This window comes from Theropithecus gelada, chromosome 10 (genome assembly GCF_003255815.1).
Source record: "Theropithecus gelada isolate Dixy chromosome 10, Tgel_1.0, whole genome shotgun sequence".
In the NCBI taxonomy this organism is placed as follows: Eukaryota; Metazoa; Chordata; class Mammalia; order Primates; family Cercopithecidae; genus Theropithecus; species Theropithecus gelada.
Genome location: NC_037678.1, coordinates 39,385,498 through 39,402,623, shown reverse-complemented (window position 1 = coordinate 39,402,623; position 17,126 = coordinate 39,385,498). Strand labels below are relative to the sequence as shown.

The 17,126-nt window shown below is 64.9% G+C and overlaps 1 protein-coding gene across 1 annotated transcript; it reads right to left on the bottom strand.

The window, feature by feature from the left end:
• Nucleotides 1-974: 974 nt before the first annotated feature.
• CHRNA4 (cholinergic receptor nicotinic alpha 4 subunit) lies at nt 975-16,130 on the bottom strand. The gene is made up of 6 exons (XM_025399801.1): nt 15,863-16,130; nt 14,413-14,564; nt 10,498-10,542; nt 10,148-10,257; nt 4,945-6,316; nt 975-1,768 (listed from the first exon to the last, which is right to left on the bottom strand). The coding sequence occupies exons 1-6, from the start codon at nt 15,936-15,938 to the stop codon at nt 1,643-1,645; spliced, it is 1,881 nt and encodes a 626-aa protein (XP_025255586.1). The 5' UTR covers nt 15,939-16,130; the 3' UTR covers nt 975-1,642.
• Nucleotides 16,131-17,126: the final 996 nt, after the last annotated feature.

The window sequence follows — 17,126 nt, the reverse complement described above, 5'->3', positions numbered from 1 at the left end:
GCAATGTGAGCCTGAGTCTCCTCCCCACTCATGTCACTGCCCGCGGGGACACAGTGGCATTTCCTGGGCACTCAGCGTGCTGCGTTCCAAACTTCAATTATTCATTCTGCTCTCAGACACCTTCTGAGGAGACCCTGGCCCAGGAGAGCTTGGCTCAGGGACAGACGGATGAGACACAGTGGGACACAGGGCCCGACCCCAGCCCCGCCCCGGGCTGGATGGGGTCTGGGGGTGGCAGAATGTGGACCACTCAGTGGGAGGTTTCCTGACTGCCTTCCTGAACCAACGTCACTCGCAGGCAAGGGACACGCCGTCCTGGCACCGCCCCTCTGAGCCCTTAGAATCATGGAGGGGTGGGGCAGCCTGTGCCCACCCCCCGGGGGAAGTGTGCCCCTGGGGACGCTGGGGGCCTGCCAGGTGCACCGTCTTCAGGGGGTGCACTGCCGGGCTCCAGGGTCATGCCTGGAGACACTTCAGGCCTCCCCCACCTCTGGGTACCGCCTGCAGGGGTGAGGCCCTGCTTAGCCCTGCTTGCCCTGCCAGGATGGAGGGCACAGGCCTGTGTGGAAACCCCAGGGCTCCCTGACCCCCACGAGGTTTCTCGGGAGCTTCCTGCCCCGAGGGTCCCAGCATCTCCCGGGTGGAGGTTCTCAGGGATGCCCCCACCAGCTCCCCAAGGCTACCGTGACGGGAAATCCTTCTTCCCAAACCCAGAGCCCTGGGCGGATCTCCCGGGCTGTGCACCAAGGTAGAAACCCTCAGGGTCCTGGGGGAACCAGGGCCTGGGTCTGGGCTCCATTCGGAACCCTCCCAGCCCTGGGAAATCACAACACAGAAGTAATCCCGGGGCCAGAGCCACTAGGCCCCCGTGGAGCCCTGGCCACCTGCCACAGAGCCCTGGCCCCACACCGGGAAGGCAGAGCCCTGGTCTCGGGACTCTGGGGCTGGGTGCTCCTGTCCCCCGTGGAGGGCCTGCCACCCGATTCTCCCCACGCGGGACCAGCTCCACAAAGCTCCATTCTCCAAGGGTCCTCGGGCACAAGACTTGAGTTCTAACTTACCCAAAACACAGCCGAACACAATCCCTGCCTGGACCCACTCCTAGCGAAGGAGATTGGAGCGCCGCTGGCTCACGCTTAGGGGGCCAGCGAGGCCCGAGGACCGTGGGGGAGAAGCTGAGGCCCACACAGGTGCAGGACGCGGTAGGTGGGAGAGGTGGTCAGGCCTCCAGAAGACGGGACACTTAGGGCAGAAGGAGCATGAAGTCCCTTCAAGGGCCCCTCGGGGCAGTCGGGACCATCGCCGGGTCTGCTGAGGGACCGGGAGGAGGGAGTCCCACCTGCAGGGGGGCTCAGGAGACTCTTGCACTGGACCTAACCCGAGTCCTGCAGGTAGAAGCCGCTGCTCCAAGCCGCTGCCTCCTGGGGCCTCAGCCCAGCTGGAAGCAGCTCCGCACTCAGTCTCCCCAGAGGCTGTGTCCCTGTCCAAGGCCATCTTACAGCAGACACAGAACAGGAAGGATAATGTGGCAAACGTGTGGCCCTGCAGAGTCCAGGGAGGAGCCAGCCCGGCCCCAGGCCGGCCGCATGGACGCCGACCCCGTGTGCTGCAGCCGCAGGCCACGCAGGCTCCTGGTCCCTTCCTAGATCATGCCAGCCAGCCAGGGCGGCAGGAAGAGGCCCACGGTCCCCAGCAGGCAAACGATGATGAACATCCAGAGGAAGATGCGGTCGATGACCATGGCCACGTACTTCCAGTCCTCCTTCACCTGCAAGCACAGACGCCGTCACTCCAACAGGCCCGGCCGCCCACGGGAGAGCCCTCAGGACCCTGGCACCGCCGGCGGCAGCTTCTCCACCTCCCACCTCCCACCTTCCACCCGAGGCAGCCACGGCTGCCGGTGCATCCCGCACACACCTGCACCAAGGGGAGGAATCGGGGTGCACGGGAGAGCCAGTGCTCTGCAGGGGGCGGCATCACTACGGTGCAGGGCAGGAGGACCTGGGAACCCTGGGAATTCCGGCTGGGCAGACCCCTGTGTGGAGACAGGCTCTGCACTGTGCCCTGAGCGCCCCCACCTCTCAGCAGGCAGTCTGCGCTTCAGGAAGGGGGCACGGGGGAGGGGGGTTCAGGCGCCCCGTGGGGGGTCTGCTCTCAGTTCACCAGCGCTGGGAGGCGCACCATGGAGGCCCATCCCCCTCCCCGTTTTGCAGATGGGAAAATGAGGCCCGGTGGGGGCACAGCCTCACTGAGCAGGGTGAGACAGGGAGCCTGCTGGGTTTGGGATAACGGGGCCTAACCCCACACACTGGTCGTGGGCAGCACTGCCAGCTGATGCTCCACAGGGAGGACCCGGGGCCAGAGGGCGGACGACAGCAGCACACACGGAACCCGCACAGCCACCGCCGTCTGCGATCTCTCGCTCGAGCTTCCCCTGGCCTGTCCCGTTTTCACACTGAGGTGCACAGCTATCGGGGGTGGCTGCGGTTACACATCTAAACAGGGACAGTGGGTGCCGGCTCCTGGTCCGGCTTCTAACCCCACACTCCTGGGGCTGATGCAGGGCGGACCCCACCCTGGGTGACCCCTAGGAGCAGAGGCCTAAGGACGGCAGAGGCAGTGGCCCGGTCAGGCCTGGAGTCGGGAAGCCATTCTCAAGACAGCTGCTGTGTGCAGCTAAAGGTACTCATGCAGCTGGCCACTTCCCTGGCCCCGGCTCCCCTGTCCCACATCTCTGGCTCCCCCAACCCGCGTCTCTGGCTCCCCCGTCCTACGTCCCCGGCTCCCCCGTCCTGCGTCCCCGGCTCCCCCGTCCTGTGTCCCCAGCTCCCCCGTCCTGCGTCTCTGGCTCTCCCATTCTGCATCCCCGGCTCCCCCGTCCCGTGTCCCCAGCTCCCCCGTCCTGTGTCCCCAGCTCCCCCGTCCTGTGTCTCTGGCTCCACTGTCCTGTGTGTCTCTGGCTTCCCCGTCCCGCGTCTGTGGCTCCCCCGTCCCGTGTCTCTGGCTCTGCTGTATAGAAGGACCTGAGACGACCCCAAGCTGACGAGCTGCCTCTGGGCCAGGCCATGAGGGTGTCCTGGGTCCCGGGCCTGTGGATGATGAGGGATGGGAGGGGACAGTACTGTCTCCTGCTCTGATTTTTTGCAGCAATCCCGGGTGTCCTGATCGTGTTAAACTGAACCAAAATGGCCGTATTTATTTACGGGAAGCCTGAAGGCAAACGGGGTCACTTATAAATAAAGTCCTGCTCAGGCCTCGGCTCTGGGGGAGGGACGCGGCCACCCTCTCGCCCTTTCCCATGTGCCTGTAGTTCCCTGGGTTCTGTGTGCCACGTTCCATCCGCCCTGAAGATGAAACGCGGCGACAGACCAAAGCCTTCCCTCTGTCCCCGAGGCGCCTCCTGTGAAGTCAGCTCTGCTCCCCACAAGCCCAGAACCAGGTCAGGCAGCGGCAGCGATCGGCCCGCAAGGCTGCTGGAGGGGGCCCAGGCTGCGCTGGCCGCCGAGCTCAGACCCACTGCCGGCTTCAGGGCCGTTTTGATCAAACACCTAAAAGCATCGGACCCCACAGTGGCACGGCCTGGGCACAGCTGCCTCTGGCTTCAAGAGCTGGCAGCAAAGCAGGGTCCTGACACTTCTCCAGGCTGCTCTCATGACCCCAGAACATTCTGGAACATGCAGGTGGCTTTGCAGCTTCTTGGGATTCAGTGGGGGTGGCTGTGTGGGGCAAGCGACTCCCTCACTTCTCAGGGGTATGGAGCACACGCCCCTTGCTTTGGGGCTCACTCAGTTAGTGGGGGCAGGCACCAGATGCATCCTAATAAACCATTGAGGATGGCGCTCTGGGATCCTGGCAGAGGCGGCCCCTTCAGATGGAGGCGGCCCACTGAGGGCACCAGGCCCTGGCACTGGGACGAGAGCCGGGAGGTGCCGGCGACAGCAGGCGGATGGCAGGACAGATGCCAAGTTGTCGCTGTGTACGTCACGGGCTGCACGGCTGAGGCTGAGACCCTCGGCCGCCTGCGTGCCCCACCCATCCGGCCCCATTGTCCCGTCTGTGGACCCTGGCCCCTGCGCCTCCCCACCTGCGACAGACAGCAAATGTCTGCAGAAGGAAACAGGGAGGCTACCTGGTGCTAGGGTCAGGCAAAGCTGGCTCTGCCCCGGGGCCTCTCCTGCAGGGAACGGGTAGGAGACCACAGAGCCGCGGGTAACACAGACATGGCTGCCACTTAGCAGAAAGCACGGCTCTGGAGGCCGCTGTGCAGCCGGTGCCTGGTGCGTGAGGGTGAGGGCAGGTGGGCGGCCCAGGGCCCCGGGGGGCCTTAGCAGTGCAGCCTGTGTTTTCTGCCCCCAGCCCATGGCTCTCCCATCCCTGTCCCCAGCGTGGCCGCGTGGGGCTGACGGTCTTGGGGCTGTGTTCCTGTCCCAGATCCTTCTCTCCTGCCACCAGCCCATCCCATCCCATCCCATCTTCTCCAAGCCCCCTACCTCCAGGCCCCAGGTACGGAGGGGCCCTAGGGAGGCCCACGGGGCAGGCACAGGCACGCCCTGGGGAAAGGGACTTGGCAGTGCCTTGTTGCGTTCTGGAGACTTGGGCATCGCTGGGCAGGAGTTCCCAGAGCGCCCCCGTGCTGTGCTGGAAGGACACCGCCTGTGGCCCCTCACCCTGCCATCTGCGAGGCCCAGTGTGTCCCAGAGCCGGAGGCGGCACCAGGATCCACCCTGTGCCAGCCCCTCGGGGCCACCTGCCCCGCTCAGCCTGGGACCTGCAGCCACGTAGCAGCTCGGGGCAAGGCTGCTGCAGCAGGGGCCACGCCCTGCACCCCAAAGCAAAGCAGCCTGAGGCCTGGGCCCAGCTCCTGGATGACGCACCAGGAACGGAGGGTGTCCACCGACTCCATCTGGGCCAGAGGCGCCCAGCACGGCCATGGGCGGGACTTACCGAGAAGTCTGCGTCTTCGGCCTTCAGGTGGTCCGCGATGTACTGGACACCCTCCACCGCCCGGGTCAGGGCCGGCGACAGGGGCAGGTGCCGGGGCGGTGCTTTGGTGCTGCGGGCCTTGAGCGTGGCGCTCGGGGACACGGAAGGGGGCTCCTTCCCGCAGGTGCATTTGCGCGGAGAGGGCTGGTCTGGGGGCGGGAGCTCAGCCGAGTGGGTCTTGCGAGAGGCCAGGGCGCCGGCAGCCTGGCCGTCCGCCTCGGGGGCGGCATTGTCTCGGGGAACACAGTACTGGATGCTCCGAGACCGGCACCGGACACCACCTTCCACCGCTTCTCCAGGGCTGGACATGTGCTGGACGCTGAGGGACCTGGCTTTGGCCAGCCCTGGTGCCTGGGTGCTGTGGGGTGGGCGGTAGGGTCCAGGCGAGGGGTGGGGACTGGCTTTCTCAGCTTCCGGGGGCTGCAGAGCAGGGAGCTGGTCGGAGGGCGACTTGCAGGCAGGCCCAGACTCAGCCGGCACATCCAGAGGGACACAGGACGGCGAGGGCGGGTGCCGGCTCTGGGTGCCGCTTGTGGCGGCGGGCTCCCCCTCCGGCTCGGGCCAGAAGCGCGGGGCACTGGCCATCTTGTGCATGGACTCAATGAGTCGCCGGCAATTGTCCTTGACCACGGACGGCCGCTTCATGAGAAGCAGGCGCGGCACGATGTCCAGAAAGACCCTGCGTACCCAGGCGGGCATGGTGTGCGTGCGCGGTGAGCGGTGGTGTACGTTGAGCACGAAGACCGTGATGACGATGGACAGGGTGACGAAGATCATGGTGAACAGCAGGTACTCGCCGATGAGCGGGATGACCAGCGAGGTGGACGGGATGATCTCGGTGATGAGCAGCAGGAAGACGGTGAGCGACAGCAGCACGGAGATGCACAGCGTGATCTTCTCGCCGCACTCGGAGGGCAGGTAGAAGACCAGCACGGTGAGGCAGGAGATGAGCAGGCAGGGAATGATGAGGTTGATGGTGTAGAAGAGCGGCAGCCGCCGGATGACGAAGGCATAGGTGATGTCTGGGTAGATCTCAGCACAGCACTCGTACTTCCTGGTGTTGTAGGTGCCCACGGCGTCCACGATGACCCACTCACCACTCTCCCAGAAGTCCAGCTGGTCCACGCGGCTGTGCATATTCACCAGGTCAATCTTGGCCTTGTCGTAGGTCCAGGAGCCGAATTTCATGGTGCAGTTCTGCTGGTCGAAGGGGAAGAAGGTGACATCGATGCTGCAGGAGCTCTTGTAGATGGCCGGGGGCGTCCACTGCACCCGCCCGTCATGGAACAGGTGGGCCTTGGTCAGGTGGGTGACTGCGAAGTCCCCATCAGCACTGGGCAAGAAGATCGAAGGGAGTGAGACCCCCACGTCCATGCCCACGTCCACATCCACACCCATGCCCACACCCATGCCCACATCAATGTCCACGCCCACATCCATATCCACATCCTCGTCCACATCCACATCCATGCCCACGCCCACACACAGAGGCATTCTCACATCACAGGAGCATAGAAAGGCTGGCGGCCTTGCCCAGGCACACTGCTCGTCTCTTCACTTACTCGCGCACCTCAGTTTATCATCCCTGAGCTGGGGGTAGCACGTGGTTCAGAGAACAGGAAGGGACCTACAGGTGTCTGACACACATAGTCACTGCTGCTGCTGATTCTTCTTACCCGTGAGTGGCACAGGGATGGGGCTAGTCTTCCAGCGACACCTCCTGGGACACACAGCATCCCCACGTCCCTGCCCCTCCAAGCAGCACCCCGGGCCACCACAGGAATTCCTCACCCAGCTTCTGCCGTTAACCCCAAGGACTTGGAGGCCACCTGCCGGTGTGTGAGCATGAGGACACCAGGGGCCACAGAGGCAAGGACAGGTGCTCTGGCCACCCAGGGACAATGCAGTGAGGCTGCATATGCACTGCCCAATTCCAGGGCCACATCCGAGCCACTGGCTCTGGACTCTCTTTTGCCTTGAGGACATGGGTCTTCTGTCCACAGGCCCAGGTGGGCAACAGAGCAATGGAGCGAGGGGCTGATGTCCCTTGAACTCCTCCTGGTAGGCAGAGCTCCCAGACCCAGCCCCTAGTTCCATGGACAGTGGCTGGCTGGGTAGGACACACTGCAGGAGCACGTTCCGGCCTGAAGCAGCTGACCCCCCACCCCCCACCCACAGAAGTCCCCACCGATGGGAAGCCTGAGGCCCCATTAAATCCACAGCGTTGGTGGGTGTGGGGCCAGGCTCAGCTCTGTGGAGGACGGTGGGGCACGACACCTTCTGCCCACCTCTGCCAAGTTGCCTGGACCCCTGCCCATCCCTCCTCTGTCTCATTCCCTGAGAGCCTGCTCAAAGGCCAGAGCCTTCCCAGGTACTTGGGCAGAGCTGGCCACTGTTCCCTGAGCTTCCTCTGTGCCTGCCCAGGAGTCCCAGGGCCGGGCCTGCACCTCAACCTCCCTCCCAACCCTCAGGGACCCTCCCTTTGTGGAGCTGCCGCTGCTGGAGCTCTGCCCTCCAGGTCATGGAGCCCTGGCCCCCCACGGTCTCGGTCGGTGCTGAGGCTCTGCCCCGCTGAACTGGTCCTGAGCCAACACCGCTGGCTGGGCTGCCGCTCGGCTGCCCTGCAGAGGGAGGGAGACCCGGGAAGAGCCACCAGCTGCATCTCCACACAGCTCCGGCCCAGCACAGCCTGGCCCCCGATTTCAGTCTGGGTGGAATCAGGCTCAAGTTTGCTCCTTCCCCCCAGCCCATCTCTCCAAAAACCAACGCTCTCCACCTTCTGAGGCACAAACGGAAACCTTCTCATACGGGAAACGGGTGACTACTCCATTCAGCATGCACGCTGCAGGGGCTCAGGGCAGTGCTTGGGAACAGTGCAGGTCACTCTGGGCAGGGCCCCCCTCCCAGGGTCCTCCACCCGCGCCACAGGAAACGGGACAAGGTCAGGGCCAGGTCCCCCAGCCCCCAGGTCCCACAGCATCCCTGGGCCGCGTCACTGCTGCTCCCTGCCCTGCCCTGCCCACCCCTGGCTCCGGCCGCCCTCTGGGGAGCCTTTGAGGAGAACCCTCTTTGGGCTGAACCACCGAGCTGTGAGCCGGTTCTGGAACGCTGCACCCTAGGAGCAGGCAGGGTCTGAGGAGCCGCCCAGTCTGGCAGGTCCAGGTTCCTGCTCCAGGGCCCACAGGGTGGCATGAGACCCTCTGTCCCCTCCACCCCGATCCCCAGGTCAGGGATTTCTGGGCTCCTGCCCCAAAGGGCCAATCTTAGAGAAGCCCCAAGTGGACAGCAGGGCCCCCAACTGGGGGTGGCCAAAGCCCAGAGAAGGGCTGAGGCCTCCCACCCTACAGCCTGGCCGGCCACCAGCCACGGTCACCTGCTGCCCCAGAAACAGGCCTCAGTGGGAGCAGACCCCAGCCCCAGCACCAGCACCGACTCCAGGAACCCCAGGTCCTGTCCAGAGAAAGCCTCGGTGACAACCCCAGCCCTGAAGAGAAAACTGGGGTCACCCGACTGTATCCCACAGGTTACCCCACTACCTCCCACAGGCTGTGGTGAGGAGGAGACACAGGAGGACATGGGGTGGCAGCACACCCCCCTCTCCTGAGCTGTGGTCCTAGGCGGGGCTGCGGTCCTAGGGGGGCTGCGGTCCTGGGGGGCTGCGGTCCTAGGGGGCTGTGGTCAGGCGAGAACTGTGATCCTTGCGGGCACTGCGGTTCTGCGGGAGGCGCTGTAGCCCTAGGCAGGGATGTGGTCCTGTGGGGACTCTGGTCCTGGCAGGGAATGTGGTCCTGGGGGAGCTGTGAACCTGGTGGAGGCTGCAGTCTTTGGAGGGCTATGGTCCTGGTAAGGGTGTGGAAGCTGCAGTACTCAGGGGCTGTGGTCCTGGGGGTTTGAAGTCACAGTGGGGGCTATGGTCCTCAGAGGCTTTGTTCCTGGGGGCTGCATTCCTGGAGGGCTGTGTACAGGCACCCAGAGCTGCTTCTCTGCCCGGCCCATCCTGGGCATTTCCACTTCTCCCTGAAATATGTCCCTGTGAGTCACACAGGCGGATTTGGTGCACGGTCCTGGTGGCGGGGAGCTAGGTGGCTGGGCAGCTTGCAGGGGGCAGGGAGCCTGTCCTAAGGGAAGACCACTCGCCACCCACTCACCACTGACCACCTCCCCTAATGCACCCTGGAAGAGCGTCCGGCCCCCTTTCACCCCCCTTCCCACTGCCATTACTGGAATCAATTGAGTTGGAAGAGGAGCCCGATGGTTCTTAATCATACAGCAGCGTTTGTAGGTCAGGCAGGCGCCCTGGGGCCTGGAAGGGGCTGTGGGCAGATGGCTGGGACAGGAGAGGAGAAAGAGCTTCCATTTGCTTTGTTTGTGGGAGCTTCGACCCTGCCGCGCCCAGGCCCTGAGCCTGTCGTGAGAGATAGTCCCTGGAGGACTCAGCTCAGAGAGTGCTGGCTGCCGGGCGCAGGGCCCTCGGCACAGATCTGTGGGAAGGACAAGTTGGAGGACAGCAGCCTCTGGAGACCACCGTCTGCCACGGCCAATCCCTGGCAACGCTGCCCTGGCTGCCAGGCACAGGAAACCCGTTTCCATGACCGGACTTCATCTTGGCCTCCCAGAAGCCTGACACGGGCTTGGCCCAGCCTGAGGCTTTGTTTGCTGGGGACCTGGTGTGATGTTTGTCCTGGGCAGGGCCTGAGTGTGCAGAGCAAGCAGAGGCCTTGCTGGTGTGGGAGCCGTCTGGGGCTTCCTCACCCCTCTCCATGGCACCCTGCGGCCCACACTATTCTCCCAGAAATCCCAGGATGGGGTCTGACTGTGAAAAGCACTCCAGCCCAAAAGGGCTCTCCTGCAGCCATCAAGAGTGGGGCAAAGACGTCCGGGGTCAGGAGCCAGCCCCCAGGCCTCAGGACTGGTCCAGGCAGGGATGTTGTGCCCAGGTGCCACAGCCACTCTCAGGCCCCTCTGGCTCTGAAGCTCCAGTGCTGACACCCAGGGATGCCCTCAGCCTCTTTGCTGGCCTGGAGGGACCCTTCCCTCCTCAACCCCCACCAGTTTCTCCATTGCTCCTGCTGCTTCCTTCCTGGACCTGGGCTGGCATGGATGGGGCTGGCATAGGCCCTGCTGGGCCAGGCTGGGCCTTGGCAGAGCTCCCCAGGGGACTCACTTGTTGTAGAGGACGATGTCCGGCCGCCAGATGAGCTCGGAGGGGATGCGGATGGAGGTGACGTTCTCGTAGTCAGCTGGGTCCCAGCGCAGCTTGTAGTCATGCCACTCCTGGACGGGGTGGGGTGGGGGGAGGCCGCAGGGTGAGGGGTGTGGGGGAGGGTGGGGTGGGGCAGGGCCAGAGTGGGGCAGGGCCAGGGCAGGGCAGCAGGGTGAGGGATGTGGGGGAGGGTGGGGTGGGGTGGGGCAGGGCCAGAGTGGGGCAGGGCCAGGGCAGGGCAGCAGGGTGAGGGGTGTGGGGGAGGGCAGGGCTGGGGCAGGGCCAGGGCAGGGCAGTGCCCTCCCACTCACCTGCTTCACCCATACGTTCGTGGTCATCATCTGGTTCTTCTCGTCCTAGGGCACAGAGAGAGGAAGGGGGCCAGTGACCCCTTGGTGTCTGTCTCTGGCCCTGGGTTTCCTCATCCACAGCCACTGGCACAAGGACAGGGCCAAGGTGAGATATGGTGGATGGGCGACCTCTGGAGGGGGCGAGTGCCCCATCCCTGGAGGCAGCTGAGCCCAGGATGGGGACTCTGAGGAGACCTAGGGATGTGGGGACAAGGCCGCAAACATCTCCAGCAGGAAACTGGAGAGGAGGTCAGTGGCCTCACAGGCTCCCCCAGCTAAGGACGGGTGTGGCAGGCATGGGGAGCCTCCTTCTGCCCGCCTGCCTTGCTCCCTCCTGGCCCTTGGGGGCAGCCCCTCTGCAGATGAGGCCCCCCACGTGGGCACACACAGCCAGCAAAGCTGCCCCGGCACATAAGTGGGTTCCACTGCTGGCCAGGGTGGCCTCTCCAGGACTGTGCCTCATAACCTGAGCAGGTGGGACCTGTCACTCAAGGTCACTGTGTGCAACTGGGCCACTCACCCCAGCCCCTTCCAGCCCGCCCCACTCACCTCCTTCCACATCCCCATAGACCACATCCCCACAGGACCACATCTCCACAGACCATGTCCCCACAGAACCATGTCCCTACAGGACTACATCCCACAGGACCATGTCTCTACGGACCATGTTCCCCACAGAACCACGTCCCCACAGGACCACATCCCACAGGACCACATCTCCACAGACCACGTCCCCACAGAACCATGTCCCCACAGGACCATATCCCACAGGACCACATCCCACAGGACCACATCTCCACAGACCACGTCCCCACAGAACCATGTCCCCACAGGACCACACCCCACAGGACCACATCCCACAGGACCACATCTCCACAGACCACGTCCCCACAGAACCATGTCCCCACAGGACCATATCCCACAGGACCACATCCCACAGGACCACATCTCCACAGACCACGTCCCCACAGAACCATGTCCCCACAGGACCATATCCCACAGGACCACATCCCACAGGACCACATCTCCACAGACCACGTCCCCACAGAACCATGTCCCCACAGGACCATATCCCACAGGACCACATCCCACAGGACCACATCTCCACAGACCACGTCCCCACAGAACCATGTCCCCACAGGACCATATCCCACAGGACCACATCCCACAGGACCACATCTCCACAGACCACGTCCCCACAGAACCATGTCCCCACAGGACCATATCCCACAGGACCACATCCCACAGGACCACATCTCCACAGACCACGTCCCCACAGAACCATGTCCCCACAGGACCACATCCCACAGGACCACATCCCACAGGACCACATCTCCACAGACCACGTCCCCACAGAACCATGTCCCCACAGGACCATATCCCACAGGACCACATCCCACAGGACCACATCTCCATGGACCATGTCTCCACGGACCATGTCCCCACAGGACCATGTCCCACAGACCACATCCCCACAGACCACGTCCCACAGGACGTCTCCACTGAACCTCATCCCCACAGACCACGTCCCCATAGACCACGTCTCCACAGGGCCACATCTCCCCACAGGACCTCATCCCCTCAGGACCTCATCCCGTGTATCCGAGGAAGCTCCAGGGTCCTCAGAACCAGCTTCATGTGGCCAGGCCTGGCCCTCCTGCCCAGTGTCCTGCCCTGCTCCCTTGCAGCCATCACTCTCAGGTGCCCTTGAAGCTGGAGGGCAGGTCAACACCATACATTTCACCACCACTCAGCATTGGCCTGGGCTGGTTAGAAAAGCACTGGGTCTTCCAGACCCTCCTGTGCAGCCAGTCCTGGGGCCTGAGCTTACATATGCAGCTCACATCCCCTCCAGGACAGACCCTGGTGATGGTATCTATAACAAGTATATGAGCTCGCAAAGGGGGCACATGTGAGTCCCCAGCCCCTGGTGGGACAGACAGAGTGGGCCAGACACAAGACAGCCCCTTCCGCATACACGTGACCCTCGGACTTAGGCCGGCACCCAGGAGCATCAGCACCCACGTATGGACACAAGGCAGCCCCTTCCGCACATACGTGGCCCTCCGCCTTAGGCCAGCACCCAGGAGTGTCAGGCAGCCCCTTCCGCACACACGTGGCCCTCGACCTTGGGCACCCAGGAGCATCAGCACCCACGTGTGCATGCTCCTGTAAGTCCTTAGCTGGCTGCAGGGTGGAGAGAGGGGTGGGCAGCTCTGGGAGTCTTGGTGCTGGGTGTGCTCCTGGCCTCAACGTCTCCTGAGCAAACTGGGGGCTCTGTGGTGGTGTAGGGAGCCACGAACTGAGCCCTGAGAAGCTCAGGTAGGCAGCCAGGTGGGGGGTGGCAGACCTAGAGCCTTGGGCAGCCGCCAGTGGCCGCCTCTGCCAGCCACCACTTTGCAGCCGTGTTTGCAAACCTCAGCAGGCTTGCCAAGCCTGTGCAACCCGCATTGTCTTCTGCCTGGGCCTCCGCCAGAGACACTCCACAGGAGCCACTCAGGGGCAGTTCCAGGACACTGAGGGTGGAGGTCTGGTGGCCGACCCTGGACGGGGCTGGCTGACTGGAGTCTCCATGTGCAGCCCTGCGCAGGCAAGTGCCACCACTGACCAGCCTGTCCGTGGGAATGTGGCCGCAGCTCCCTATACCTCTCAAAGCCCCTGGGGTGTGGTCCACTCACCCTGGGATAGTGAAGCAGCTCTCACCCCGTTCCACAGGCCCCAGGCCCAGGGTTACCCAACACACGCCAGCCTCCCAAAGAGAGGAAATACTCCTGCAACCTGGCAGCTCCTCCCACAGCGGCAGACCCAGGCTTGGCATCCTGGCAAGGTATGGGCTGGGCCTCTGCAGCATACAAATGCCTCCCCGTGAGGGGGTGCCCTTCCTGGACCAGCAAGCTGGGATTTGGCAGCAGGGCTGGAGCTGGCGGACTCCAGTGTGGAAGACACAAGCCCCTGCAGCCCAGCTGGCCATCAGCTGCCCGCTCGCAAGCAGGCCAGCTCCCAGCGGCCACGGCCTGCCCAGCCTGCCCTCTTCCATGGCAGGAGCCCCCAGGTTATGCACCCCCACCCAGCCCAGTACCCTGAGGGATGGTCTCACCCTATCTGGAGTGGCTGAGCCTGGCTAGGAAACGTGGAACTGTCTCTGCTGCCCCTCCCCCGGCCCCTCTAGGGCCGCTGAGACCCCCAGACGGTCTGGCTCAGGCCTGGGTAGGTAACCAAGCATCTCAACCGAGCACAAGGCCGAGCCTCCCACAGCTCAGTTCTCTCAGCCTCGAAGCCTCCTGGTTCCTATCCCCACCTCGGGGCTCCGTGTGCACTGGCCCACGCTGCAGGGGCCTTGCTGGACCCCTAGGCATCCTCCCAGCAGCCTCCCGGGCCCCCCACCAGAAAGGAAACACACTTCAGACAAACAGAACTCGCCCAAGACTCACCCAAACCCCACATTCCAGACCTGTGGGTGAGGGGCTCTGGGGCCAGCCGAGGTTGGGGTGCTACCAGGACACCACAGTGCCTGCCCCTGCCCCGGTCGGTTGTCCTTGTTGTTCCCAGGTCACAGCGTGCCCCGCCACCCCCAAGCAAGGCCTTTGCTGTTCTTCCGAAGGTGCCTGGGCTCTGTACTGAGAACCTGGCCACGTGGAGTGTTCCCACATGGAGGGGGAGGAAAGGGCAGGGCCTGGCTGGGATGCTCTGAACCAACCCTTGGCCGGGGCTCCGGCAGGACGGAGCTGGTGGCTGCTGTTCTGGCATACTAGCCCAGGCCGGACACTCACAGCCACGGCGAGTGTTGATGGCTGTGTCCCCTCTGCCCACCCAGACCCCAGCGCTCCTTGCTGGGTAACCTCAGTCACAGCACATGATGGCCACGCCCCCACCTACCACGTCAATGAGCTGAGCAATGGACAAGCCGAAGCGGACAAGGACCACGTCCGAGATGTTGGCCACAGGTCGGGACCACTTGTTGTAACCCGAGAAGAGTTTCTTCAGGAGCCGCTCCTCGGCGTGGGCCCGGGTCTCCACATGGCTGCTGGCTGCGGGGAGAGGCAGGTCAGTGCTCAGGTGCAGGTGGGACAGGAGCCAGGAGCTGTCCTGGCTGCCCCAGTCCCCTGCCCAGCACGCTCAGCCACGTCCGCTTCCTTTCAGCTCCTCACAAGAGCACCGCCCACCCCAGGACCTCTGCGTGTGCCGGGCGTGGCATGCGCTGCCCTCCTTTGGCTTCCATCTCTCTCCCACCCCTGGGTGTAACTGTGATTTCCTCCGGGAAGCTTCCCAGGCCCCTCAGCCCACAGAGGCCTTTCCAGCACCTTGCACCGCACCACAAAACCAGGCAATGGATGGGCTGAGAACTGCTTTGGGTCCCCTGACTGACTTCTAGGGAAGGGCTGTGCCTCCAGCGGCCGGCGAGTCAGAGGACACTTGGGGGTAACAGCAGCACGGGATGGGGCACAGGGCAGCGGGGCCAGCCCAGGCAGGGAGAGGGAGGAAAAGGAAGGAGGATCGGCCCCCAAAAGCGCCCGCTTCCTAGAGAATCTCCTGTGGTTCATCAATCCCCTGATGCTGGAGGAGTGTTTCAGATGCAGGTGCCCAGCCCCCTCCGCACCCCAGCCCTCCACACCCCAGCCTGCCCGAGCTCTTGGTCAGACCCAGAACGCCCTTGATGAGTCGCTCTGGAGGAGCACAGCCCCAGGTCCATCTGTGCTCCAGGTCTGGGCCCCAGGGTCTGAGGCGTTCCCCGCCTGTCCTGGGCGCTGCCACATGGGGCGGGTCTGGATGGAGGGGGACCTTCCACCTCCCTGCTGGGCCCGCGCAGACAGGACTGGGGAGGGGGAGGGGTCAGTTCTACACCCCTGGGAGCCTTGACTCCAAGCCCAGAGTCCCTACTCCCGACTTCGTTCTTCCTGGAGAAAAGGTGGGTGGGGGCCGCCAAGGGCAGAGGCCACCCCTCTGATCCCCTAAACCGGAGGAAGCAGGCATGGGAGTCTTCAGGGAAATTTAGCCTGATGGATGGGGGAAGGGCGAAGGGGGCCCCACCTCCGTTCAAGTTCGAGCTTTTGGGTCCAGCCCTGAAACAGCAGCGGAACCCCCACCCCCCGCGGAAACCCCCTTTCCCAGCCCTCCGCATTCGCCCGCGGTTACCTCCCTCCTCGCCTGGCTCAGCCCGGGTGCGAGCGCAGCCTGTGCGGCTGGGGATGGGGAGCCTCTCTGCCGCCCCGTTGCGCGCACCCGTGGCTTGGGACCGCAGTCAGGAGCCTCCCTCCCTCTGGCTCCGGGGGTCCCAGGCCACCCGAACGCGGGCGAAAGGGGGCCCATCCCGCGCCCCGAAACTTACCGCGCAGGAGGCCGATCCCCAGAAGCAGCAGCAGCGGGGGCAGCAGCCGCGGCGCCCCGGGGCCCCCGAGCTCCATGGCGCACGCACCTCGCGGGCTCTAGATGCGGGCGGCTCCCGGCTCCCCCCGGCTCCGAGGCCCGTGTGCGCCCAACTTCATGCCTCCCGCGCCTCGCGGGCCGCTTCGGCCGCTGGGCCCGGTTCCGCTTCTCCTGCGGGGCGCGGTGCGGCGGCGGCGGGGCCGGGAGCGCCGGGCTGTGGGCTCCGTGGCGCGGCCCCGCCCGGCCCTGCCCGCCTCAGCCGGCTGGGAGGGGGAGCAGGGGAGGGGAGAGGAGGGGGAGCAGAGGAGGGGGGAGAAGGGGAGGGGGGAGAAGGGGAGGGGGAAGTATGGGGGGAGGGGACGGAGGGAGGGAAGGGAGGAGGGAGCAAGGGCCGGGGAGAAGGAGCGGTGACGGACCGCGCGCCCAGGGGGACGGGGAGGCTGCGCTGGGCCCCGGGCAGGGGTAAAGTTTCCTTGTCCGCCCGGGGTTCCAGACGTGCCTGAGTCAGGGATGGGGACCTCGGGGTCACTGCGTGCGACTGGGGGGTCCCGGAGCGGGTCTGACCTCCCTCCCCACATCTCCAGCCTGGGCGCCCGCTGCCTGCCTGGAGGGGTGGGGGCGCGTCTAGGGGATCCGGCGCAAGGAGAGGCGCCCCTAGCACATCTGGGTTACTCCATCGCGCCAGCCGGTGTCTGCAGCCTGAAAATCTCTGGTCTTGTTCTCCCGCTAGCCGTTCAGGACTCTCTCCGCCTGCAGCCCCCGCCTCCCCAGGTACCTCCGCCAGGACCCAAGAGGCGTCCAGAGGGGAGCCCAGGCCCTGCGCCCGCCTTCTGGTGAGGAAGATCCCCTCCCCCTCAAGGTCCAGCCTGGGGTCAGGGTCTGTCGGCCCCCACCCCTTGCGTGGCCTGCGTGCCCCGTGGACTGCGTGGCATGAAGTCACGCCCCCATCCCCCCTGCAGTGGGTGAGGGCGTGTAACAGAGCGTCTCCCCGGCCGGGTGCTTGGAGAGCAGACCCGAGGCGCCCCTGGCCTGGCATTGAACAATACGGGTCGCCCCCGGAGGTGGCGCACGGTCCCCAGGGAAGGGCCCCGCCCTCAGGTGGGTGGCGAGGTGGCCGCCCACAGAGTAGCAGGTGCGTTGGAGGAGGGGCGCCTTGTGCGGCTGAACTTCGCGTGCAGGAGGAGAGGGCACTGGCTCTGCAGAAACATCAGACCCGGCCATCCCTG